This window comes from Microtus ochrogaster, chromosome 8, assembly GCF_000317375.1.
Source record: "Microtus ochrogaster isolate Prairie Vole_2 chromosome 8, MicOch1.0, whole genome shotgun sequence".
Classification (NCBI taxonomy): Eukaryota; Metazoa; Chordata; class Mammalia; order Rodentia; family Cricetidae; genus Microtus; species Microtus ochrogaster.
Window position 1 is genome coordinate 68245547 of NC_022015.1, and position 25074 is coordinate 68270620.

General features: G+C 41.0%; 1 protein-coding gene across 1 annotated transcript in view; it reads left to right on the forward strand.

Annotated features, from left to right (window-relative positions):
* Cc2d2b (coiled-coil and C2 domain containing 2B) overlaps window positions 1–25074 on the forward strand; it is an 83451-nt gene that overhangs the window by 42158 nt on the left and 16219 nt on the right. The window contains 12 exon segments of the mRNA XM_026781655.1: window positions 991–1129; window positions 1810–2013; window positions 3340–3432; window positions 4331–4422; window positions 7583–7780; window positions 9238–9307; window positions 10020–10129; window positions 14000–14096; window positions 18711–18809; window positions 21571–21753; window positions 21923–22120; window positions 23059–23148. Coding sequence (XP_026637456.1) covers window positions 991–1129; window positions 1810–2013; window positions 3340–3432; window positions 4331–4422; window positions 7583–7780; window positions 9238–9307; window positions 10020–10129; window positions 14000–14096; window positions 18711–18809; window positions 21571–21753; window positions 21923–22120; window positions 23059–23148 — 1573 coding nt within the window.

Sequence of the window (25074 nt, forward strand, 5' to 3'; positions counted from 1 at the left end):
CAAAGATAGAAAGAGAATTCAAGTTCAGAAACAGGAAATACAAGGAAGACTGAAAGACTGACCCGAACGCCAGCTGTCATGGCTGTGACTTCAATTGTGGTCATCATGTCCTGGAGTGGGTCAGCCACAGCTTGATAACAGCCATCAGAGATGTAAAAACATATCTATGAAAACATCAAGTTACTTGAGAACTCCAGCTCCATACTCTAAGGTTGCTTTCCTTCTGCTCTTAGTCTGTAGTTAAGTCACTAGGGGTATATAATGAATCTAGCTGTCCCAGTGTTTGACTCTTCTGGCCTAAACTGCCTAATTTGTCGCATTATTTTTCATTATAGTTCAACGATGACAATACAACCTAAAGACAATGTTTTAAATCTTTTACAGTTGTTTTGTGTATTTACTTTATTTTCACATTTACTTACACATGCATGCTGCAGTGCCCACGGAGGTCAGAGGACAAGTTAGAAGAGTCTCTCCTTCCACTCTGTGGGCTCCAGGAATAGAACTAAGGTTATCAGGGTTGGTAGTAGGCACCTTGACCCACTGAACCATGCTGCCAGCCCCTTAGGTTCATTTTGTTCCATTGTGTGCTTTCTTGATTTTACACAAACAATTATTTGGATTAAAGTTTAGTATTATGCATCATATGAAATATTTAGCCCATTATTATGTTTAGAATTTATAGGATGCAACCAAAGAGTACTAGTCACATAAGCATCTACTGCATTCCAGCTCCTCTGCAAACCGGAGACAGCACAGATGAAATACCTGTAGAGTTCTATCCTTAGCAAGATTATTGTCATTTACCATTTACCAGAAAACTGTAGTGAGGCTAGAAGGTGAGGAGTACCAGTCTGTGTATCATAAAGATAGGTTCTCTTCTGTCCTTAAATACAGGATTTAAGGTTTCCACCATGGGTGGGCTTTAGCCTGTGCAATGTGTAACCTGTATGTTGTATGTAGAGTCACAGAATATCTTCTCCACATTAGTGTGCTGAGGAACGTTGATGCCAGAGGTGTTCCTGGACTCCCGTGGCCCGTGAACTCACAAAAGCTTTCTGACTGGGCAGATGACATCAGGATCGATCCAAATAATCCAGAGTATTCAGATATAACAGAGCTTATTATGGTAAGTTTTAGAAACTATCAATACTATAAACATTTTATTTCCTCTTTCATTATTTGCTGTATATTTTTCTAGATGCTTAGGGTGCATGTGAAGGTAGAATTGGGGGCACATACGATTTTCAGTCAGAGTCCTGGAATGCATCAGCTGGTATGATTGCTTTAGAGCTGGTGGTTGGCAGGCTGACCTTTAGGCTAGCATCTGTTACACACCAGCCATATTATTAGATACTAAAAGTGATTTATCAAGAGGACTTAAAAATGTTCTCTTGCATGCAGACATCCTTATCTGGTCACTTGTGCTCATCCCTACAGGCAATTGAACTGTTCTGGTTCCCATCATGCTTTATTTTGCCCTCCCTTCGTCCATGTCACACTGACAGTGGCTATCATATCCACCCTCCAGCTCTGGTTCCTAGTTCATCCACATGCCCCTTTCTGCCTTTTGTTCATATACAACATCGGCATTTTCTCTTTCTGTGTGCATCCTGATCAGTCACGTTAGAAAGCATGCCAACCAGAGTCTGTATTTCCTCAGGTCGCATGCCTCCCCAGGTCCAATTGCTCTGCCTACTCAGACTGCAACAGACCTCACTGCTAATAGAGCAAAAATAGATTCTGAAATAATTCTTGAATTAAAAATAATTTCCTAAGTAAAGACTTTTGCGTGTTTGTGTTTTACAGTATTTGAGACATAAAGGGCAGGAAATCCCAAAATATTTCCGTCTCGAGCAGTTGCAAGATGAATTTAACTTTGTGTCTGAGGAAGAAATGAAAAGGAGCAAACGCTTCCAGCTGCTGCAGCTGAGAAATGCCGGCCAGCTAGATCTCTTCCTTCTGCAGCAGATGCCTCTCTACGACAAGGAGATTCCAGACATAGTCTTCCAGGTACTGGCCCATTCAGACACAGCTCATTGTATGAGAGTCAGTAGCCTGCTGCTTTAAACCTGTCTTCAGCTCTCTTCATTTTGGTAATTAATAATCAACACTCAGACCCTTCCCTTCTCTTTAGATATTAAAAACGTACAGATCACCTAAGTCCCATCATGGCCTTAGCTAGACTTTCCAATGTAGTATTATCCAATCTGTTTCACAGCCCAAATTCTTTCGCTGTCATCCAGATTAATGGGACGGATGTATTTTTGTTTTCATAAAATATATCACCAATTTATTGCGGTTCCAGGGAGGAGTCAGGAAAGGAATACTACCACAGTGAATACAGATGTTAGTTGTAGGACATATCTCAATTCAGATCTTTAGAATCCGAAAAGAGACAAGAGAAGCGCTGGTCTCGTTGAGTTGTATGCTGCAGCCCACTGAGTTCAGCCAGGGATGGTCCGTTACACCCGTGCTGTCTGGGCCGCAGCGGCCGGGAGTTCCTGGTGGCTGCCATCAGTCAGCAGTTGGGGGAGTAAAAGGACCCGCTTTTAAACACTTTACCAGCTCCCACCAGTCTCAGAGTAGGGGACTGTAAGAGAGGACGGCTGGGAAAGTAGCCACTGTCAACCCCACACCGGAGCTTTTCAGAGAGAGAGTTCAAAGACAACTGTTTCCCACCACCGGGAAACTCCTGTCCAGTGGAATTGCCGCTGCAGGGTGAGGACAGCCAGCTTGAGTAAAAAGGCCATATTCTGATGTTTTCTCAGTCATCTGGAAGCTACACAGGCAAAATTATGCAGGGCTCCTCTCATCATATTTAAAACTTAAGCTGTAGTGGGAGCATGTCCCCGCCCAGTCAGGCACGTGGTGGGTGCTCCTTAGGCCTGGCTCAGAGGGAAAGAAGAGAGGCAAAGCAATGAATTTTCCTCATCTCCTCATTTTCAAAATGACAACTTCTCTTGGTCGTCACTACAATTTAGAAGATCGGTGGGCCTGTCAACTCAGAGGATAAAAGGCATCTGCTGCCAAGCTTGACAGTCTGAGTTCGATCCCTGAGAAAGCCCACTCCTGCGAACTGCCCTCCATGTGCTTATACCAAATACATTAATACAAGTAAAAGGTCGATCGACTTCATGCCAGAAGAAAACAGGATATAGTTATAAACTGATTTGGGCCAGTTCTCAGTTAGAGAATCAAAAGAGGAAGTTTCTTCTGAGGAGTGTTTGCCACCGTCCCTGTTCATGGACAGAAACAAATTACAGTATTTTTGTTGGAACACGTCAGATTTGATCCCCATATTACATTCAAGCAAAACTAACCTCATTCTCTCTTTAGGAATATGAAAGTCAGGCACAGAAGGATATGTCCATCTCAGATGTGAACTCTATCACCGCCCAAAGGATTGATTCTGTCAATTTCCTGAGGAAGGTAACGAGAGCATGGTATTGTCAATGTAGCTGGTTTACTTGGGTGAGCATCCATCTGCTGGGTGCACGGTAGATAGTCTCCACAGAGACTCACTGTGAGAGCACAGACCTAGCTTCTGTCGAAGCAAGAAAGTTACAGTGTCTTCCTCTTACCTCATTCTAATTAACACTGCACTTTAAAAGCAAGGCTTAGGATATGCTCTAATAATGAGTTTGCCATATTGGAAAGTAGAGACATGTGCTTACTCCTAAAGAATGAGAACTCATATCATTTTACACCTTGTGGGACATCCAAGAAGGAGGTGAGCTGGCTCTACTGAGGGCTAAGGGAGTAATTGCTGAGGATGCCTGATAGGCATGAACAAACCCTAGGAAGGAGCACTCAGAAAGCTGTGTAAACTTGTGTAAAGACTGTGATCTGAGGTTAGTCTAGACCTGCAAGGTTGGCAGGTTCACATAATAATACTAGAATCACAAATAATGGAAAATGTTTACCCTGGAGACCTATTAGGTTATAGATTCTTAACCCGTGGTCTCACTGGAGTGTCTGTCAGTGTTTGCTGTGTGCTGTTGAGCTTTATATCAGTTCCATGGGAATAAGTTGTGTGCACTAGATTTTGTTTGCTGTTGAATTGGCATCATGGGTAGCCAAGGCTGGAGCTATAGCTGTAAGGTGTACAGTCCCAGCTGGTTCAAGGATCACTAGATAATATTTTGCTGAAATGATAGCATCTAAGAAGCTAGTGCATTTCTTCAGAGTGGTTCCTCAATTTGTTTATTCAGTGACCAATTCTGAGTATCTGCTATGAGTCCTGACCTCCCAAAGTTGATATTCTAGAAAATACATAGCCTTAAACCAGAAACACTCCCTTTCTTTTAACTTCTGGATTTTTCTTTAGGTGAGAAGGTTGATAATGAAAAGAATCATCAAAGTCAGCAAATTTAACTTATCAGATATTGTGGCTGACTATGAAGAAATTGTATCTACAAGGTACTTTAGAATTATAAAATGTACCAGTAAACCCTTAAGCTACTGTCATCATAACCCTCTGGGTTCTCTGTATTTTAAAAATATTATGTCACATGTCAAAACTGCAGTGATGTGTTTGTCTAAATTGTTCTATTACCAATAAAGACTTGGAAGTCAAATACTGGGGTGAAAACCTAACAGATCCAAAGAGCAGCAGAGGGGCCACCAGTTGACCTTCTCTCTGCACTTCCCAGATCAGAGACCACAAAATCTCTAAGTCCCTCCCGACTCCTTCTTGTGCATCCTCTCTACCCATATTCTGTCTTCTTTATGGCTCATTCCAGTCAGCTAGTTGCTGTCTCTGCCCCCTGATTCAGTTAACTTTATTTCCACAGTCTCAGAGTATCACAGTATGATCAATTATCCTACAACATTTCCCCCTTTCAATTTAAAGAAAAAGGAAAAGTTTTAACTCTAACACAATAAAACTATATGCAATAAGGACAATTATCAGGTAGTGACTAAACAAAAAGGAAAAATTCACTGAATATCCCTCCTGATGCTGTTCTGTGTTTCAGCCTCTTATTTCTCTCATATATCTGTTCCTTTTGTTTTAAAATTCTAATCCTCATGCTCCTACCCTGGAATGTATAAATTTCATCAAGGCTGGTCTTTGACATATGTGCATCCTGTAATTTCTTTTCTACCAGAGCCTATTCTCTCTCAGCCTCAGCTGATAATTTTCTTGGACTATTTAAGTCCTTATCACCATGTAGGTTTTGAAATAAATTACTTATCTTGAGTTGTTAATCCAATTGTGAGCCATAGCCAGTTTATATCTCCCAGCAAATTTTGAAAATGAAGAGTTCATAATTGGTCTTTCCTGATTTGAACTTTCTGTGGTTAAACTTTCTGTAAACCTATATTATATCCTGGGTAATTAATAGACTCTCCTCTTTGTGTATTTTCAGGAACAATTTGTAATCCCCAACAAGGCAAAATTCTCTTTATTTTATCGAACATTTTTTTCTAGGGTATCTGTGTCTGAGTCAGCCAGTAAGATAACCATATATACAATGGTAAATTATAGATTGAGGAACCTGTTTGTGAATTATTTTAACAGCTATTGTACAAAATATTGACACAATGTAGGGCTGTTTGACATTGCTTGTGGCAAGATCTTCCATTGGTATCTTCTAACAGGTTGAGAATTATTATAAGTGGGAAAATTTTTCTCTATCCTGTTCTTGTATAGGTGTACAAAAAAGCAGTCTTTTAAATAAATCACTCTAATAAACCATTCCTTATGTAATAAGGAAGGCAAGGGAATTCCAGGCTGTAAAGAGACCATTGGCTGGATCACCTTATTTATAGCTCTCAGATCCGTTACCATTCTCCATTTTCCAGATTTTTTTTAATGGCAGATATAGGAGAATTCCAAGAACTGGCCGATTCTTTGATATGTTGAGCATTTAGATGCTCCTGGACCAGCTTTTCTAGTGAGTGTAATTTTTCTGATGGCAAAAGGCATTGTTCCACCCACATAGGTTTGTCAGTTAGCCATTTTAAAGGTAGGGCTGTTGGTACCTTTGAAAGACCAACAGCTGTTGTGCCCTGTTTATATGTACAACCTGAATGGTTGGTGACTATTCTTGATAATACCTTTTAATATTTCTTTCAGAATCATTATTTTATGGTTTGTTTCTGAGGTTGGGGGAATGTTAATCTGTGTTTCCCAGTGCTGTAACAAATCATGTTCCCATAAATTAATTGCTATGTTAGCCACATATGGCTTTAATTTTCATTTCTTTCTTTTTGGTTTTAAACACTCAACCCACTCTGCACTTGTTTTACCCGAGATAAAGTTCCAATCTCTATTTACCTCCTGAAGAGGCCAATCTGGACGCCAAAATTTTGGTGAAATTATTGTTACAAGGCACCTGTGTTTATCAAACCTTCAGTTACAATGCCATTTATTCATATTTTTAGCTTTGGTCTTTGATCATTTATAGAAGTTTGCCAAAATACTTGTTTTATAGTTGCTCCTGAATTTTTTGTTTTATCTAATGAAGCTGTTCTGTCATCCAGAGCAGTGTGGCTTTTTAACAACAGACATGAAGTCATTTCAATGCTCTGTGGATGAATCTCTCCAATACTGACCCCTGTTCAGATGGAACAATTGAACCAAATTTGATATTGGGACCTCTGGGAGGCCCTCAGGGCATTTCCTGATGGCAAAGGATTACCTGCTGGCACCACCAAATGTAGTTAGTAATTAAGTCCCTATTTTTCTGTTGACCAATAAAGACTCAGGTGTCAGATGTTGGGGTGAAAACCTGCTGGCTCAGGGGCAAGAAACAACCAGGTGGCCCTCCTTTTTGATCAAGCAAGAGAGTTTCTTTCCAGCTATCCCATACTAAAAATACGCCAAAACTCCAAGCCCTTCCCTTCTTCCTGTGTGTCTCTCTGGCCATCTTCTTGGTTCTTCCATACTCTCTATGGCTAATTTCTGTCAACTAGCCCCTTATCCAAGGTTGATTTTGTATTAGCACCTTCTTGGGGTTTCACAGTGCAATTAAATATCCTGCAACATCTCGGTGGTGCCAGGGCACTGAGCTGCACAGGGGCAGGTGGTAGAGCCTTTGCTGGGTTATCTCCATTCTCCAGAGCCCATCATGAAGCCCAAGGGGAGAGTCAGGAGTGGGTCTGATCCCCTCTGGAGACTACATGCAAATTCTCAGCATCCCCTGTAAGGTTCTGACTGCTGTGTGATACTGAAATCCACTGCCTTGTATTTTCAGACACAGAAACTGCTGTGACTATGGATTTAAGTTGTCATCATGAGCAAATAACTGATTCAGAGCAGTGGAGAATACTGGGATATTCTGTCATTTTTGAGAAAGTGCGTGCTTTAAGAAAAATAATAATTGTGGTGAAAGGTTAATGTTCTATAGCTTTATCTTGCTGCTTTTGGCTTCTTTTTGGAGTGTGTAACCAAAGAGCTGGTGCAGCTATATGCCCTTCCAGTCTAAGGGGTTTTATCACTGCCTCTTTTCAAAGCTCTTCCGTAACGGACACAATACGGTTCAGAATAATGGCCTTATTAGCAATAATCGTAAACACTAGCATATTTAAAACTGTTATTTTGTGTATATGGAGATGATCAGTTTTTACTCTTTAGCCAGTTGACAGATGCGATTTGTAAGTTCATTGAACCACGAAGGAAGTTAAAGCCTCAGAGGAAAGAAAGAAGAAAAGTCACAGCACAGACTGTCTCTGATGGGGATATAAAGATTCTGGTCAGGATCCTGAGGGCCTACAACATTCCTACCAGAAAAAAAATAACTCATAGGTAAGGTGATGGGCTCCAATGTCTGAAGTTGCAGAAGGTCTCTCTTAAAGGTGCTAAACATCCTCACATCTGTGAAACTTTGTGTTTCATTAATGTTTCCATGCATAATGCCTGGAGATGTGGCTCAGAGACAGAGCTCCTGCCCAGCACATGGAATGTTATGAGTTGAATGTCCACCCACACACATACTTAGGTAAGCTTTTAACCCCTCATTTGGCTAGTCAAACCTATTCACGATGTCACGCATGAAAAGTTTCTGGAGTAGCTCAGAGGTAGAGTGTTCGCATAGCGTGCTCAAAGCCCTGTTCCAAAACAAACTGCCCAAACCAAGCAAAAATGTTGCAGAGGTATAGGATTCCCAAAGTAGCCTTAGTGTGTTCTTTGGGGGTACTTGTCACATGAGCATCCTCCGTGTCACCAAGTGAATTCTTCTTGGCCCTGTTCCCTACTGTGAGTTTCTGAGGTTTTCTGTGGCCAACCACTTCATTCACTGTCATGGTGGTGTACCCTCCCTGTCGGAAGCAGAGCGGTGAAAAAAGCAGGTGGGACACGCATTGTGTTTCAGGAGGTCTTCCAGTGTGGAAAGGCTCATTGTGGTCACTGTCCCTGAAACTACAGCCTGTTCTGCCTAGGACCCGTAGGTAACTCAACCGAAGTGGGGCATCACCTATCTTTCCTGTATGCACCAATTATGTTTTATTTGTATTTCTTGGATCAAAATGGACTTTACCTACCAAAGGCTAATCAAATTAAGGTCCTGTGAATATTAAGTACCTATTTTATGAAATATATCCTGGATATTTAGGGGCAAAGATTATTGATAAATATGAATATTACTACCCAAATGCCCCAGGAACATCAGGCATTTCCTCTTCCATGTTTACCACATATGTGCTCTGCTTGCTTTGATAAGCTTAGTACAATTCATGGATTCTATCTGTGAAAAACAGACACTTTTCTTACTGACTATTCATTTATAGGTAAAGCCTTTTAAAGATTTTGACTTTGTTTTACAAACTACAACCTTATTTCTTGACACAGCTAACTGTTTTTACAACCAATGCACATCTCAATGGCTGTTTGTGAAGTAAGGACATAAAATTGCTGTCTCTTTCTATAGCCATCATTCTACAGAAGAAACTATTCTAACACCAAAAAAAAAGTAGGAAGACTATATTCCCCAAATATCACATTTTCCTCTTGGTGCTGAAAACCAGTGAGCATGTTAGCACTCGATCCATCTTGTACTTCAGTGGTCAGGAACCACATTCCAGACTAGTGACGTTCACCAATGTGATATGACAATAGATAGATAGATAGATAGATAGATAGATAGATAGATAGATAGATAGATAGATAGATAGATAGATAGATAGATACCTCAGTAAGACCCAGGGTAATCCTCATGCTTACCAATCTACTGTTAAAACTATGTCTCGATGTTGTTTTTCCTGAAGAACTTGGAGTACGTCTACTTACTTGAGGTCATCCATGTCTCGCCATAGACATCAAGAAGCAATCAAATCTATAGTCTTGAATGACTTCTTAAATGAGGTACCTAACATCTTATGTACAATATTGGCTGACTGCTCTCATTTGCACCTGGCTTCCGACTGGTTTCTTCATATCTATCTTCAGATTTCAGTTATTTTCCTTTAACAAAAGAAAGGTATTGTTGGTTAATATAATTCACATCATCTCACTCTCTGCTCTCAGGCCCCACATAACAAGGTATAAGCTCACACACAGAATCTTTGTTACTCTAGCTCTTTTTCTGCCATCTGTTTTCATGTCTGTCTACTGCACAACTATGTTGTCTTGGCTTCCTGTAGTTGTTCCCTTTGCTGGAAATGGCCTCCACCCATCTCCATGCTCTTAACCAGCTAAGCACTGCAGTGTTTCAATGCCTGAGCTCAAACAGGATTTCCTCTGTGATGTTCATCTTGGCCTCACCTCAAAAACACACCCTTATGCTTTCCTGAAACCCCCAGGTGCAAACTGGTTCTCTTGCTTTATTGCTTACATTTCATGGTACTTATTAACTTGTCTATTTAGTTTTCCATGAAAGACTTTAAAACCTTTAAGGAAAAATTCTACTTGTCTTTGGATCTTTGAAGAGTGCCTGACTTAGAATAAGAGCAATAGATGTTCGCTAAGCCGATGACTAAACAATGGCTATTAGAAGAACTATAGAAACTAAGGAAACAAGATGCCTGGTGATGTAACTTTTTGTTTTCCTCTGTCATGTGTTTACTCTGCGTTTCAGGGTACTGTGCACCCTTTCATAGAAGTTTCTTTTCAACAGACTGTATATCAAACCAATACTGCTAGCGGATCTCATCCATGCTGGAATGAAGAAATCAAAGTAGATTTTATGTAAGTTGGAGTCCATTTTCCTGCAGTCTCTAGTCAGATTAATTCTGCAGTGAGGGAGCATGCTCATGTATGCTTGGGTGAGTGTGCATGTGGAGGTAAGTAACGTCCACCTTTTTTCTTGGGAAGGGGGTATTATGTGAGACTCCTTGTAGGGAGGTACAAACAAATGTCTGTTCACCCCAGATAGGGAATCAGTGGAGGGCCAAAGAGATAAGTCTACAAAATCCAATTTGGAAAAGAATGAGTGTATTGTAGCTACTGACATGAGTATAGGTGAGGGCTTACTTATAGAAGCGTGAATGACTCAAGGTAGCTGCATCACCAGAAAAGCCACCCCAGCCTGGATGTGACATCAGGAAAACTAAAGTCTTGGGGTGCTGGGTCAGAGTCTGCACTCCTCAGCAATCCTAACTGCTTATATAACCTCAGAGGTGGGACTTGTGAATCTAGTATGTTTCAGGGACTTCCTGAGATTTGTGAGTTGTTTACTTCAGGAGTCTCCCTCTAACATAGAAGTGTCTCAGTTCCAAGACTATCACTATCGCACACAGTATCTCATTGTCCTAGTACTCAACAGCCTTTATCAGTATATTGATACTGCGAGAGAAAGGGGGTAGGCTTGCAGGAGTGGGTTTCTCTCTTGAGTATGTGAAGAGCCAGCAAGAAGACCCACACCAGATCTGAAACCTCTGTAGTCCCAGCTTCCAGAACTGTGAGAGATAAATGTCTGTTCTTTACAGGTTACCTTGTCTCGGGTGTTCTGTGGTTGTAACATTAAATAGACTAAGACACGTTATCTGAACTTCTGTATAGTCCACTATTAAGTGAAAACACCCTGAATACTTAACCCTTTCTTGTCTTACTCCCCTGCGCAAACAGTGCTGATCTGTACATTCCTGCACTTGTCGTCTAAAGCACATTGTTTTAAGTTAGTGGCTCTCAAACATCATAGTCCTTTAGACAAGTTCTTAAACATAGATATATGGACCTACCTCCTTAGTTTCTAAGTTTGTAGGTTTACTGTCGGACCCAGTGATTCCACATCGATCAAGATTGTACAACATGTATGTGCTTAATCAGCAGTGTATTTCCTTTGCTTTATTTTCTTAAAACTTGTACCACTTATATTAATATTTTAGATTATTTACATGTTGTCAAGAAAGAGTAAAACCAAATTTCTAACAAAATTTCTTTATGTAAAAGACATTTTAATGAAAGTTAATAAATTGGATTTCATCTTCCAGAAGAAACATGTCCCCAAGTTTCCACTTGCTTCAAAGAAGAAAAGAAAGATAAATATGGGCGTGACTAACCCCATAACTAAGTGTGTTTAGAAGCACGCCACTCCATATCATTTTCCCTGATGTCACTGTGCTTTACAGCTGGGGACACATTTACTGTCTACTTCATGATCAAGTATCCATAGCTGCTAAAAACCTAAACATTTTTTAAATAATATAATTTTATTTCGAGGAATGGGAAAATTGAACTTTTATTCCTATATATAAGATCATTTTATATGAATATTTTACATTATTTCATAGTCCATATGGCATCATAATCATTGTATGTGATTTGACATTACTTATGTTATATCTGTGGGCTGGAGAGATGGCTCAGCGGTTAAGAGCACTGCCTGCTCTTCCAAAGGTCCTGAGTTCAATTCCCAGCAACCTCATGGTGGCTCACAACCATCTGTAATGAGATCTGGTGCCCTCTTGAGGCAGAGACCTGGTCAGTTGTCCTCCTCAACTTAGACCATGAGACCCAGTATGGACAAGTTCAACAGATGGGCTGCCCATGCAAATAATGTTTTCATTCATATGTTTTATCTGGCTCACATATTAGCATATAGCCACTTCCGACAAATGCTAAGGAAACACAGAAGAACTGACATAACTATCTACATGTTCTCTATCATAACATGGCACAGACTATATGGACTTTTTTATCCTAGATTCCTCTCTCAAAATGAAAACTACCAGACACTGACCAGGATGTTTGAGAGAAAGGGAGAGAGGGAGAGGAAGGGAGGGAGAAGGAACAGGATGAGTAGGGAGAAAAAAACGAAAAGAAAATATATTTGCTGGAAAAGTTTGTAAAGTAAGGTAGATGATCTTGTGTGTTTGGAAATACTTAGATTATTAATTTAAATATTAGAGTTTGGAGTTTATTCTTTGGGGTGGTTTGTTTGTTAAGATAAGGTCTTGCCATGTCCTCAAACTGGCCTAGACTTTACTATACAGATGAGGCTGGCCTTGAACACTTGTTCCTTCTGCCTGAGCATTCTGGGTGCTTGGATAATAGTCATTTGCCAGTATGTCCAGATAGATACACTACATTAATTTGATAAAGAAAACATAAAAGGATCAGTAAGAAAGATAATTTTCTAAGTAAACTAAATGGAATAATATACTAATATTGAATACTGACAATTTGTACTTCTAACAGTTAGATAAGCCAAAACTGCAGTGGGAACCAGAAAGTCACCTAAGGATCCAACTATTACTTTTTGTTGTCTGTAATAGAAGATTCTGTTCTAACTCCTTGTTCCCTGTGACATTCCAGTGATTAAAAACTATATGCAGGACTGTAGAGTGGTGTGATATTTCTCTAGTATGCATGAGGCTCTGGGTTCAATTCCTAGCACTAGAAAAGGAGGAAAAAAGCCTACATGCAAATGTCACATATGGTTACAGTAAATGAAGACTAATTAGTGAGCTCTAGTGTGGAGGATGAATTGTGGCAGAATTCGAGGAATTGAAGTGATTCTTGTCCTTTCTTGTGCTAGCAGAGTGCTGTAAATACATAGCCTCCCCTGTCTTGGCCTGGGCATTCCAACCATGAAATGAAATCCCAGAGGAATAAAGTAGGAGAATTGGCTTGTTTTATTTCTTGGAAATATAAAAAACATTCAATTTAAAATTGTCAAGGAACATAACCAGTGTTTTTCGGTGGTTGCTGCCAGCACCATTGTCAGAAAAGTATAGGCATCACTGGAGATTCCTTGAAGTAGTACTTGCTCAAAACAAACAAACAACCCCAAAACTTTAACGTCAGTAGCAGTAGCAATTGTGTGATAAAAAGTGAAAATATTGTCAGGCAAGGGGCTGGTCTACTTGCTACTCAGCAGCCAAAAGTTGGAACCTTAGGGTTGTGGGCATCCTGGGATCAAGGGAGCTGCCATCCCCAAAGCTCTATCTTAGGAAACTCAGGGCACAAAGGGCTCTTAATGGTAGGGAAAGAAGTGGGGTGAGGGCCAGGAGCAGGAAGGCTACAGGCTGGGCTGAGCCATCACCGACCAGGGCAATCATTTCCTTTTTATCTGCTGCCAGCACATCTCAGTTGACCTGACCTCCTGGTAGTAATTCCTAAATTTTCTTCAGTGAGGCTACTTTTCTGCAAATTAAGACCCCAACAATGTCCATGTTTTGTATTAGTTGTTGCACAGAACTAAAGAGTAAAGAAGGGAGTTACACACTCTGATGTAATGTAGTGGTCACCGGCTGGCCTGGGAACTGTAAGTCCAAAGATGTCTGGAGTCTCGGTTGTTTTGATGCACCTTCTCTTGTGCCAAGCATTGTCTTTCTCTGCCTGGCTCATTTCGTTTAACATAATCTCCAGCTGAACCCATGTTGTTATCTATTTTTATTTTCATCTTAAGAGGAATATAAGGTAAATTACAGTACACACGTTATTCTAATGTACAGTAGAACCCAGGCTTCAAGACGTACAGCTTTTTTTAAGTTTAAACTTTACAAAGGAAAAGATAGTATGTTATTTATTATACTTCATCAATGACGTGCTTTAAAAAAAGTGGATTTTGAAAAAAAAAACTTCAATATTCAAGTGTCCTTTTCTTGTTTTCAGCTCACCAGGACATGATTACAGCTTCTCTAGTTTATCGAAAATAAAAGATAATATACACATCAACGTTTTTGATGAAGTGGTAATTGAGAAACATGAGGTAATGTAGGGACATGTCTGGTTAATGTTGAAATAATTATGAGGTCAAACTGAATGAAATCTTGGAACATATTTGTGAACTTATTTTGTTGTCTGTTTCTGAGACAGGAACTCACTATACAGCCCAGGTTGGCCTAAAGTCACTGTGTGGCCCTGGCTGGTCTTGAACTTGCAGCCCTCCTATTATGAGTATATGCCACCAGGCCCATGTAATTTGCTTTAATGTGATATGTGTAATATTTTGTTTGAGTCAATGTGCAATAAAGTCAGACACATAAAAATTCACTCCAAATGTAAACAAATCATAGCAACCTATAAAAAGGAAGGATGGTGAACGGGCCAGAACGTGAGAGAAGCAGATGCGTTAAGACTGACCATTACATATCATTGAAAAATATGAGCTTTTTAGTAGTAAATACAGAAAGATAAGCAGAAAAACCTCACAAATTTTTCATTATCTGATCAAAGAAAGCATACCACTCTACACAAGACACCAAGTTATTTTAGGACCAGAATTTTGTTGTGTTTGCTTTAATTTCAAAATGAATGACTGCCTTCCTGTACATTAGTGAGAAGTCCCAACCCAATGCCTAGTACTATAGCAAGCTCTGTAGTAAGTGTTAGCTTCCTTCCAGTTCGCTTGGCATAAAAAATATAATAGCTGCTGTTTCCAAGTAGGTAAGTTAAATACTTTCACATACATTGCTTTAAAACCATTGGAACAGTTACTAGCAGTAAGGTTCACCCTGCTCACTACCTTCAAGCCAGTATTCCAGATGGCAGGTGGTAGAAAGGAATTAGACTCACTCAAAGAGCCTTCCTCAGCTCGGAGTTCAGTCTTGAGGAGCTCGGATGTGCAGAGGGTTTTATCAGGACGGAAAGGATACTTAGTGAAGTGACGACCAGCAGACTATACACTCTGAGTTAGGTTTTTGTCATCCCAAGTATCTCTTTTTTTCTTCTCTGAAACATTGCCACGCTTCTCAGCCACCTGGTGTTATCTCCTGTAGTTCTGTTTAGACGGATGTCTTACTAACCAACACCCCCCAAGTTAAATTTTCAGCAGTTTACATGTGTGTGTTCTCTGATGAACAGAAGGAAGGGGAGTTATAAAAAGTCAACAGATGTTCTGGGTTATATGAATCTAAACCGAGAGCTTGTTGGAAGGTTCTACCCTTGGCGAGGGAGGAAGGGGACACCACCTAGCCAGCATAGTGATCAGTGAGGTGGCTAATGTTGAAGAAAGATCGCACTCACGTCCATTTTTGTTAGTTTGTTTTTTGTTTTTTTTTTTTTGAGACGGAATTTCTCTATGCTGCCCTGGCTGCCCTAGAACTTGGTCTTTGAACCAGGCCAGCCTTGAACTCACAGAGATCCACCTGCTTCTGTCTCCTGAGTGCTCCACCATCACCCAGTGTTAATCTAAATTGAAAGAAGTAAGATTTAGTATCTTAGCCATTTAGATGAGCCTTCTCTTCTAGGTATGTCCAACCTGTGGCCCACAGGCCACATGCATCCTGGAATAGCTATGATGAGCCTCAACCCACTTGCACATGACATCAAAAAATTAGACACTCATACATTAGGACTTAGAATGCCAGGGAAAAGGGAAAGGGACAGACCTTGACAAAGAATTGACATGGGGCGTGCAACCAACTTGTGAAAATGACAACAGGAAGGGAAGGGAAGTGGAATCGTTCTGCTGGGGACAAGGCCCTGGAGAACTGGCCCTCTTACGGCAGTTGGTTGAAGGCAGATGATTCTGAGGGAGGCTCTAGGTTGGAGAGGATGGATGAGACCCTGCAGTGCAGAGCTCAAGATTAGATCATCAGACAAACTCTTAGCTGCAGCACCTGCAAGCCAGTTTCCCAAGAATGTACAAACATTCACATCAAAACTGTACATGAATTCTTAGTAAAAGCCAAAGGTTAGGTATTAAATGGCCATTTGTTGACAGCTTGCATCCAAGGATTTACTGTGAATACTTTTCTGGTTCTGTCTCAGTGGCTGGTTTGACAGATGGGAATAAGCTGACTGACATTGAATTCCATTGTAATAATGTGTTGCATTGTTCTGGGTCAGTCTGCGCACGTCAGGTGTTAAGATGTGCTTGCGACATTGTTGGCACTCTGTTTAGAAGAGGAAACTGTATCGGCCTTTCCTCACGACTGAGTTGTAGGTAACTATAGACGAAGCATTCCATTTTCCCACAAAGGATTAGAACAAGTGAAGAGATCAGCGTCCATTTGAGAGAGAGTCTGGGTTGATTATTGATCACTATTCTGTTTGTAAATGTCTCTTTTTCTCTTTTCTCCTATGTTTTTTCTTCCTACTATCAAATCTTTTTTACTCCCCATGGATCTCCCCTTCATTACATACATATATACATAAACACACATGGACATATAAATAAGTATGTCACAGATTTTCAGCACTAGAGATGACAGAGCTGTTGTGAACTGCATTTGGAGCTGGACTGGGCACTCCAGGCTTGGAGCCTGGGTTAACTAAACAATAACATCAACGTGATAGCTTCAGAAAGAACTTAAATGAGCCCAGTGTTCAGATGATGGTTTAAATGCTTAGCAAAGGAAAGTGGGGTTGGGGAGTGTGTATGGAGAAAGTACAGGGGAGGGGAGAGGGGAGTGAAGGATGGGGAGAAAGGACAAAGGAGGAGAAGGGTTCTTTTTAAAGAGTTCACAACACTAGCATATCATTATCAGTGATCTTCCAATCTTTAATATACTGTTAGCCTCTTATCATTCCTGACTTTATCCAAGTACTTCTATTCTTTTGTTCCGATTTTATTATTTGTGTCTGTTTCTTAAAAAGATTTAGGTTACTATTTATTTATGTGTCCATGTGTGTTTATGTATATGTGTATGCACAGGCCAGAGGGATGTCAGATCCCCTGGAGCTGGAGTTAGTTACTGGTGATTGAAAGCAGCCTGATGTGGGTGCTGGGAACTCAACTCAGGTCCCTTGGAAGAGCAGCTAGTGCTTTTGACTACTGAACTGTCTCTCTAGCCCCTTGTGTCTGTTTCTAAGACAAGATCTTAAAATATTGTTCAGATTGGCCTAGAACTCATGATTCTTCTTCCTTAGTCCTCCAAAGGGAGGGGTTACAGGTATGCATCAGCACACTCAAATTCTTTAAGATCAGGGATTTCTGAAATAAAAGGGGGTGGGGCTTATTTAGCTATTACAGCTCCTCGTCTCAAGGGGTCCTTGGGCAAGGTCCTGCGACAAAGCCTAACAGCACTTGCAATAAGTCAAAGGGACCCAAAAGCCAGGACATTTTTATAGTGAAAATGGGGGTTAGGAGAGCATAAATCACTCTCGTTGAACTTACACTGGCTGGATACAAGAAGGGCAGGAAAAGCTGGGACAGGAGGAAAGTCTATAACTAGAGAGACTTGCTTCTGTTCGGTTGCCCTGGTCAGCAGGCTGTGCAACACGTGGCACTGATGGCCTTGGTTCTGTTCAGCTTGTGTCTTGTTAACTGATTAATGTTCCCTGTTTTCCCTCCTCCTCTGGCCCTTGTGCTAAAATTTAGAACTTCTACCAGATTTCTCAACTTTTTTGAAAAAATTATTTGAAGTTTTATACTTCATTCTGTGTTTTCTGTCTTATTTATTTCTACTTGGAGTTTTATTACATTTATCTAATGTCCTTGTGACCATGACTTCTGAATTTATTTGGGCAAATGTGTTCAATATCTGTCTGTTTGGTCTCTGACTCAATCCTAAATAATAGAAGTCCTCGAAACCTCTGTCCTCATCTTTAAACTATCTTGGACTGAATATTTTCTACCTGACTTACCTACTATTTTTAATTTATATTATTTTCTATGTTTTATGATGTATTCTTCCTTAGTCTACAATTTTTGTATATTACATGCTTACATTCTCAAATGTTTGAGAGATTTTAGTGTAAACTTTCAGTTTTACATTTTAGTTGCATCATTTACTTGCGTGAGCAATCATATCATTTATTTTCTTGTTTCCAAGTTTTGTGGAATCACTGGTGCCACTCTAGGGCTGCCCTTTAACATTGGCTAATAAACCGAGCAGGCCCTGCCAGGCAGGCTAGGTTACAAAGAAGTCGGTCACAGCCTAAGACAAAAGGAAAGTGTCATTTTGATTTGCAAGGCCTAGGTGCTGAAATGACAGCACTGAAAGTGTAAACTGCCTCTTTGAAGATCTGCCTCCTGCTGACTGCCCTAGCAAGTACAAGAGGCTCCCAAACTGGTGATCTTGAAAATAAATTTCTTAGCTGTGTGTGGTTCAGGGCTGCACTTGGGAGGTATAGATTCAAAGTCAGTCTCAACTACATACATGAGTTCATGGAGAGACCTTGCCTCAAAGGAATAAGACAGAGTGAGAGAGAAAGACACCCAATAAGATAGGGATGCAAACTGCACCCAAAGACACCACACAAACACAGAGAGAGAGAGAGAGAGAGACAGACAGACAGACAGACAGACAAGACAGAGACACAGAGACACACACACACAGAGAAACAAAAAATGAACTGTTATAGCTCTCTATGAGTTTGTAAAAGTATCCACCTTATGGGGCCATTTTTTGAGTTTGACTTCAATTTGCTTTAACAGGACCATTGTCTTAAGAGCTGCAGTGCTCACTCCTACATACAAAAGAACTGGCTGGGCTCTGTCAGCTTCCCCTTCTCAGCTCTTCTGCAGCAGTCTGAGGTAACAGAAAAGTTCTTTGCTAATTATTCCAAGATTTGTTTCTGTCTAATAAAAGCACTTTCTGATGTCATTGAGTCAGAGTCTGTGATTGACAGGTTGGAAGGTTATTAAAATGACCCTATGTTACCAAGTGTCATGAGGTTTAGAGTACTTACAGGGTGTGACTATCTCTAGGGGATACTTGTAAACTTATTTCTTGCATTTTAAAAGTGTTAATTAAGACAGGAAATAAAGCAGCTAGTCCTAAGTTAGAAAGCAAAATTCGTATTTGTATAAAGGCCTTTCTAACGCCTGCCAAGACTTTTGCCTCACCTGCCTTGTTTATCAACTATGTCAGGTAATTATGAGCTCTGGCCTCTGCAAGACCCTGGGGGCTTCACTGTTTAAGTTCAATAGCAGCAATGAGCCTGTATGACCAGCAAGTGTGAAACTCCAGTCTAGGCTCCAATTTAGGCTCAGTTACTTCCCTATTGAGAAAGATCTTAAGCAAGGTATCTAAAATCCCAGAAGCTATGTCAGACATGGAGGATTTGAAAAGTCAGAAGTGAGTTTCCTACCTCAAGGTCATTGTCTGGTGGGCAGGGAATTTAACATTTTGGTGTGTCATGGTATGCCATAGTATTTCAGTGGTATATGGGATAGGATGGGGGTTAACATTTTGGTGCAATGTGGTATGATATAGTATTTCAGTGGTATATGTAATGGGGTGGGGGATTAACATCTTGGTGCAGTGTGGTATGCCATAGTGTTTTGGTGGTATATGGGATGGGGGGGGGGCGGTTAACATTTTGATGCAGTGTGGTATGGCCATAGTTTTTTGGTGGTATATGGTGTTTTGGTGGTATATGGGATTGGGTCCTGTGAATGTAAAGAGTAGAAGTAGAACTTCTCTCTTCCTGGGCCACTAGGACAATGGAGGTATAGGGTAACAGAAGAAGAATGTTTCAGTAACTTGTTTGTTTTGTTGTTGTTGTTATGGGATGTTTGTACACTGTGTGAAGATATATTGCTGTGATTGGTTTAATAAAAAAACTGAATGGCCAATAGCTAGGCAGGAGGGTATGGGCGGGACTCCCAGGCAGAGAGAGGAAGTAGGAGGAGATAATCAAGCACTGAGGAGATGTAAGGAGGAGTTGGACATACAGAATGAAAAAAAGGTAAAAAGCTACATGGTAAAACATAAATTAATAAAAGCAGGTTAATCTAAGTTATAAGAGCTAGTGGGACAAGCCTAAGCTAAGGCCAAGCTTTCATAAATAATAATAAGTCCATGTCTTTATTTGTGAGCTGGCATCCCAAAGAAAAGTTCAATCACAGTTTTTCTTACTTGACTCATTGAAGTAAATATTTCAATAAATTCACAAGTAGTTGAGGGCATTTAAGTGAGAATTAATCATGTGTATATTAGTTAGGACTTGATTAGGTCAGGTACAACAAAAAATCAAGCATGGCTGATGTAAGTTGGGGGTCTACTTATCTCCCTAGTAAAGATGCCAGGGCAGCTGCTCAAGGATTGTCATGAACCCAAGCTGTCTTTATCCTTCTACTCCACTGTCCTTACTATGTGTCCTTTATTCTCAGAAGGGCAAACTCTTCCCTTCAACTCCAGCTTCATAGCTGTGTTGTTACCAGAGGCAGGGAGAAAGAACAAGGTGATCGTTTCCATTTCAGGGAAGGAGTTCCTCAGCCATTCAGATTCTGTCATGGCACCAACCGAAACTGCTGACTTTTTTGTTTTGTTTTTAGAGAAGCAGATCATAGATAATAGCTGGAAGATAGGAAGATGTTATAGGCACTCACACGAAGCCATAATGGAACATATTACCGATAAAGAGGTCCAAGTGGTGAGAGGCGCAGGGCTTCCTATAGTTGTGAATCTCTGCAGACATCTGTCAGCCTCAGACCAGGCTGTGTGATGGGCAGGTAGTTAAGAAGTGTGGGTTTCAAAGATGAACAAATATGGATTATAATCCTGGCTCCCCTACTCATTAGTTCTATGATCTTTCACAAATTATCAACTCTTAGAACCTCAAATCTAATACTTTAAGTAAAGATGAGGGGCTCACTGACGAGAAAACCCTGCACCAGCACTTGGTACAGCGTCTTACATAGCACGGGCTCAGTAACCATTAGCTGCTGCCGCCCCTTCAGTTTCTCATTTACATTCATGATCCCTGCTTCCATCTTGCGCAGGGCTGTTTTTCCTGCCATTACATACCCCCCCTCCACGCACACACACACTCCAGACTCAAATGCAGAACATAAAGCGATCTTTCAGCATCTTCTTTGAGCCTGAATTAGATTTTCTTGTTTTAAGATTTATCTTACTTTGGATTCTGTCTACATGTGTGGGTATATGCTCAAGAGTCCAGATGAGGGCATCAAATCCCCTGGAGCTGGAGTTGCAGGCTGTTGTGAGCCCCCTGACATAGGCACTGGGGGCCACACCAGATCCTTTGGAGGAGCAGGACACACTCTTAACTACTGAGCCATCATTCCAGTACCTTAAATTAGATTTTCTAACCAATCGCTGTGGTGTGGTGATCTGCTTCTTTAGTTCTTCCTTTTCTTATTCTTTCTCTCTTTGCAGAACACATATTGGTCTGGGGTCCAAAGTGTCAAGGGTGCCCATGGATCACCCCCGAGAGCCTGGTTATCCCCAGCAGGAGCCATGTTCCTGGAAGCCAGGTCTCTCCTGGGGAGAAGACTGATCTGGGGTATAGGTTTAGCTGATACTGATTCTCATCACGTGCTCTTTCAGATTAGCGGGACATTTCAAGTGAACATTCCGCCCGTTTTGCTTGGGTACACCTGGAGTAACACTTACGTCCCTCCTAGAGAAGACTGCAGTGGGCAGAATCCAAAAGAATGTACCTTCCTAAATATTTTTGCTACAATTGAACCTCAGATATCATATATCACATTCAATCCGAAACTAGATGAGGTAGGTTCCACCCCGAATTGTTCTGAAACAAATCATCAAAAGAGTGGAAACTGTTTTTAAAAACCAGTTGTAATTTCAAAGTTGTAAGTAAGCAGTGGTTTTTCTCTTGTTTTCTGGGGGGGGATGAGGGGAGCGGCACGGTGTCAAACTATTTTAAATCTGATTCTAGTTTTCAGATCAAATGGACATTTTGCAGCGAGCACAGACTTTTACCAGGAACTGTAAGGCCATGTTTCCCAACCGAAGAGTCGTGACCACTGTTTTTAATGGTGAAGGGATGCAGGTCTTTGTAACAAGATACATCAAGGCGCTGAATCCACCGCAGCAGCTTCTGGATATATTTCTTCAGGACTCGAATGCTACCCTTGTGAGTGACATTTTTTTTCTTTCAGTTACTGTTTTTAGCAGCTTCATGGAGATTATAGCGCACATGTGAAGAATCAGGTATATCTTTTACTTGGGGGTTAACCTAGGTGATTCGTTCTCTTCAGACAATTTGTTATTTGTGAGTTACAGAGCTCTCCTAACAGGATCCTGAGAGCTAAAAATCAAAGCCTGGGTTTAGGTTGCTTTTTACTGTACTCTGCTTTTCCATTGTGATTTCTTCATGCCGGTGCCTCTTAATACCCACTGCCCTGGAACTAACAGTATTCTAGGGTGCTCGTGGAGTACCGGGGGCATGTGACTTTATTGCATGAAGCTAAGGTATTCTCCAGCATCTGTGGAGCACTGTGGGGCGTGCATGAGGTCGTCAGTGCCGAGTCAAGGCTGTGCAGGAAGGGGATCTGTCACATATCACTGAATGTTAAAGGGGTTTCTGTGTGCTCCTTTTTTACCTTTGGGTCTCAGTCTGCCGCATGCTTGTGGGGAGGGGAATTCCTCAGCGTGGCTTGTGTTGTCCAGGAAGCAGGACACATCCCCTTCTCTGGCTGCAGCAGCTCCGTGTAAGTTTATAAGGAAAGAAACTCAGAAAAATTCTGAAGCAAAGCAAGTCAAACCTCCGCTGTTTTGCACCTTTTAAAAATGTTGACCTGTTGATACAGTGTTACAGTATTTTAAATTCTAATAATTTATTACAATATAATGTAGTGCCTAGCAAGTGCTCTCTGGGTCAGGCCATCTGGGCCCAATCCCCAGAGCCTCATGTAGAATATTACCTTTGTGAGTCTGAACAAGTTACTTCATCACTCTGAGCCTGTTCCTCGGTCCCCTGAGAGGCCTGCCGTGTGCTCTGAGGGAGAACGTGTGTAAAGCACTGCGCTGGACAACAGACATACTCAGTGACGTCGGTTAATATTATTCCAGGACCTCATCGCTCGATTTGTATCTTTGATTCCTTTTACAACAGAAACATTGGATGAGAATGGTGGTTTTGACATATGGATGACATCAGAGGTAAGAAATGACATCGTATAGTTAAAATGTGAAATGCTTCTCACTTGCCTTTCCTCTTAAAGTAGCACTTATTATGCGGTTTCTGCCTTGTGAGATGTGGAAGTATTTGATAACTTGTGGAGACTTTCCAGCTCCCTAATGATTTATGGAAATAAATCATTAAGATGATTTGTTTTCAAAATTCAGAGTAATTCCTCATGAATATTTTTATTCCGTGGGAATTTTAGCAGTGCAGAATTAAGACATCCTCCAGAGCAGTGTGGATTGTCTCTGAGGTCAGACTAATGTCACTTCTCAAATGTGTCCCTGGTCCTCTTCTCTGAATGGAGAGCTCCTGAAACTGCGCTCTTCCTTACCATCCATTTTTGGTTCTTTGCAGACAGATTGCCAAGTGGAATACAGGACCCATGCAATATTTGACACACACTTAATATCATCTGGAATTTACATTTAACTGGGATTCTATATTTTTTCCAAACCTGGAAACCTTCCTTCCTACCTTAGCTTTTATTGAGTGGCTTTTAAATTGACCCGCACTTACGCTGTATAAACATATGTCTCCGCTATACTCTCTTTGCAGCAGAGGGATACTTGTTTTTTATTTCCTCTCATACTTAAATTTAGCGTTAAACATCTAATATGTATTTTCAGTTGGATAGTACAAATATAAGAGAGAGCTGGTGTGGTGGTAGTGCACACCTTAATCCCAGCACTGAGGAGGCAGAGGCAGGCGGATCTCTGTGAGTCCGAGGCCAGCTGGTCTACAGAGGGAGTTCCAGCATAGCTGAAGAAATGTAGTGAGAATGACAAAAAAAGAAAGAAAGAAAAGTCCTGGGAGAGAACGGATGATCTGGAGCTGAGCTGACGGCTCTGCTAGCATTTACTTGGACTTCCTGAAGGGGTTGGATTTGGGCTAAAATGAACTAAGACATATAGAACTAACTTAATAGTTTACTTCCCTGCCTTCCACTAGGTGGGACTAAAGTGGATGTATGCAGATAGTTTTGCTCCAGGATCCAAAGATTGGTAATAGGTTTTCTGTACTTTGATAGTAGATCTCCACTGACATAGTAAACCAGATCAAGCTGAGTTGAAAAAGTAAAAGAACAGGTTTTGTGGAGGCCCAAAAATGTGAACCTATTTCCACCTTGTCTGAAGGTCAGAGAGTTTTAGCTTGCTCAGAGTTGTTGACAAGAAGTGTGGCTACGCACCCTGACCTAGGGTGTGGTTGCTTAGTGTTTGGGACATTAGGATGGTCCATGCAGGTAGGTCCACTCCACCTTGATCAGAGAATTCTAGCATACTTCTGTTCCTTCTTTTGAATTAGGAAGTTTGACGTAGGGATGGCTGCCTTCAGGATACTTGATCTAGGGTAGGTTCACTATATAAACAACAGAATGCTTTTCTCAAGAATTGATGTCTAAAGTTTTGGAACAAATAATTGTTCAAGTTGTTCTCCGTATCATGTTAAAGCAGTCTTTTGTCTTCTGCCCCCTGTTGTATCGGGGTGTAAAAGTGTATGGAAAATTAAACACAGGGATTTCAGTATTCACTGGAACTCCCTCTAGGTACTGTTCTGTTTCTGTTTTATTATTTTCATTTGCATCTTCATTCTCTTTACTTATTTTTCTAATCTCCATGCCCCTACCCTGGTAAGTGGTATACTTGTCGAAGCTGGTCTCTGGCAAGGTTTATTTTGAGCAAAGTAACTCCCAGGTGAGTCCTCCAGTCGCCAGAGATTGAGGCAGGAGAAGGAGCAGAAGACATCACGTCCCTGAACTAAAGGAGGAAGCTTAAATACCATGTAGACGAGGGGTGATGATGTATCCTCCATGAACTGGGTTTGTGCCCAAGTATGGTATACTTTAGGCAGGGTCTTGGAGAAGAGCTACGGTGGCTACCAAGAATGCAGAACTGGGCTTTCTG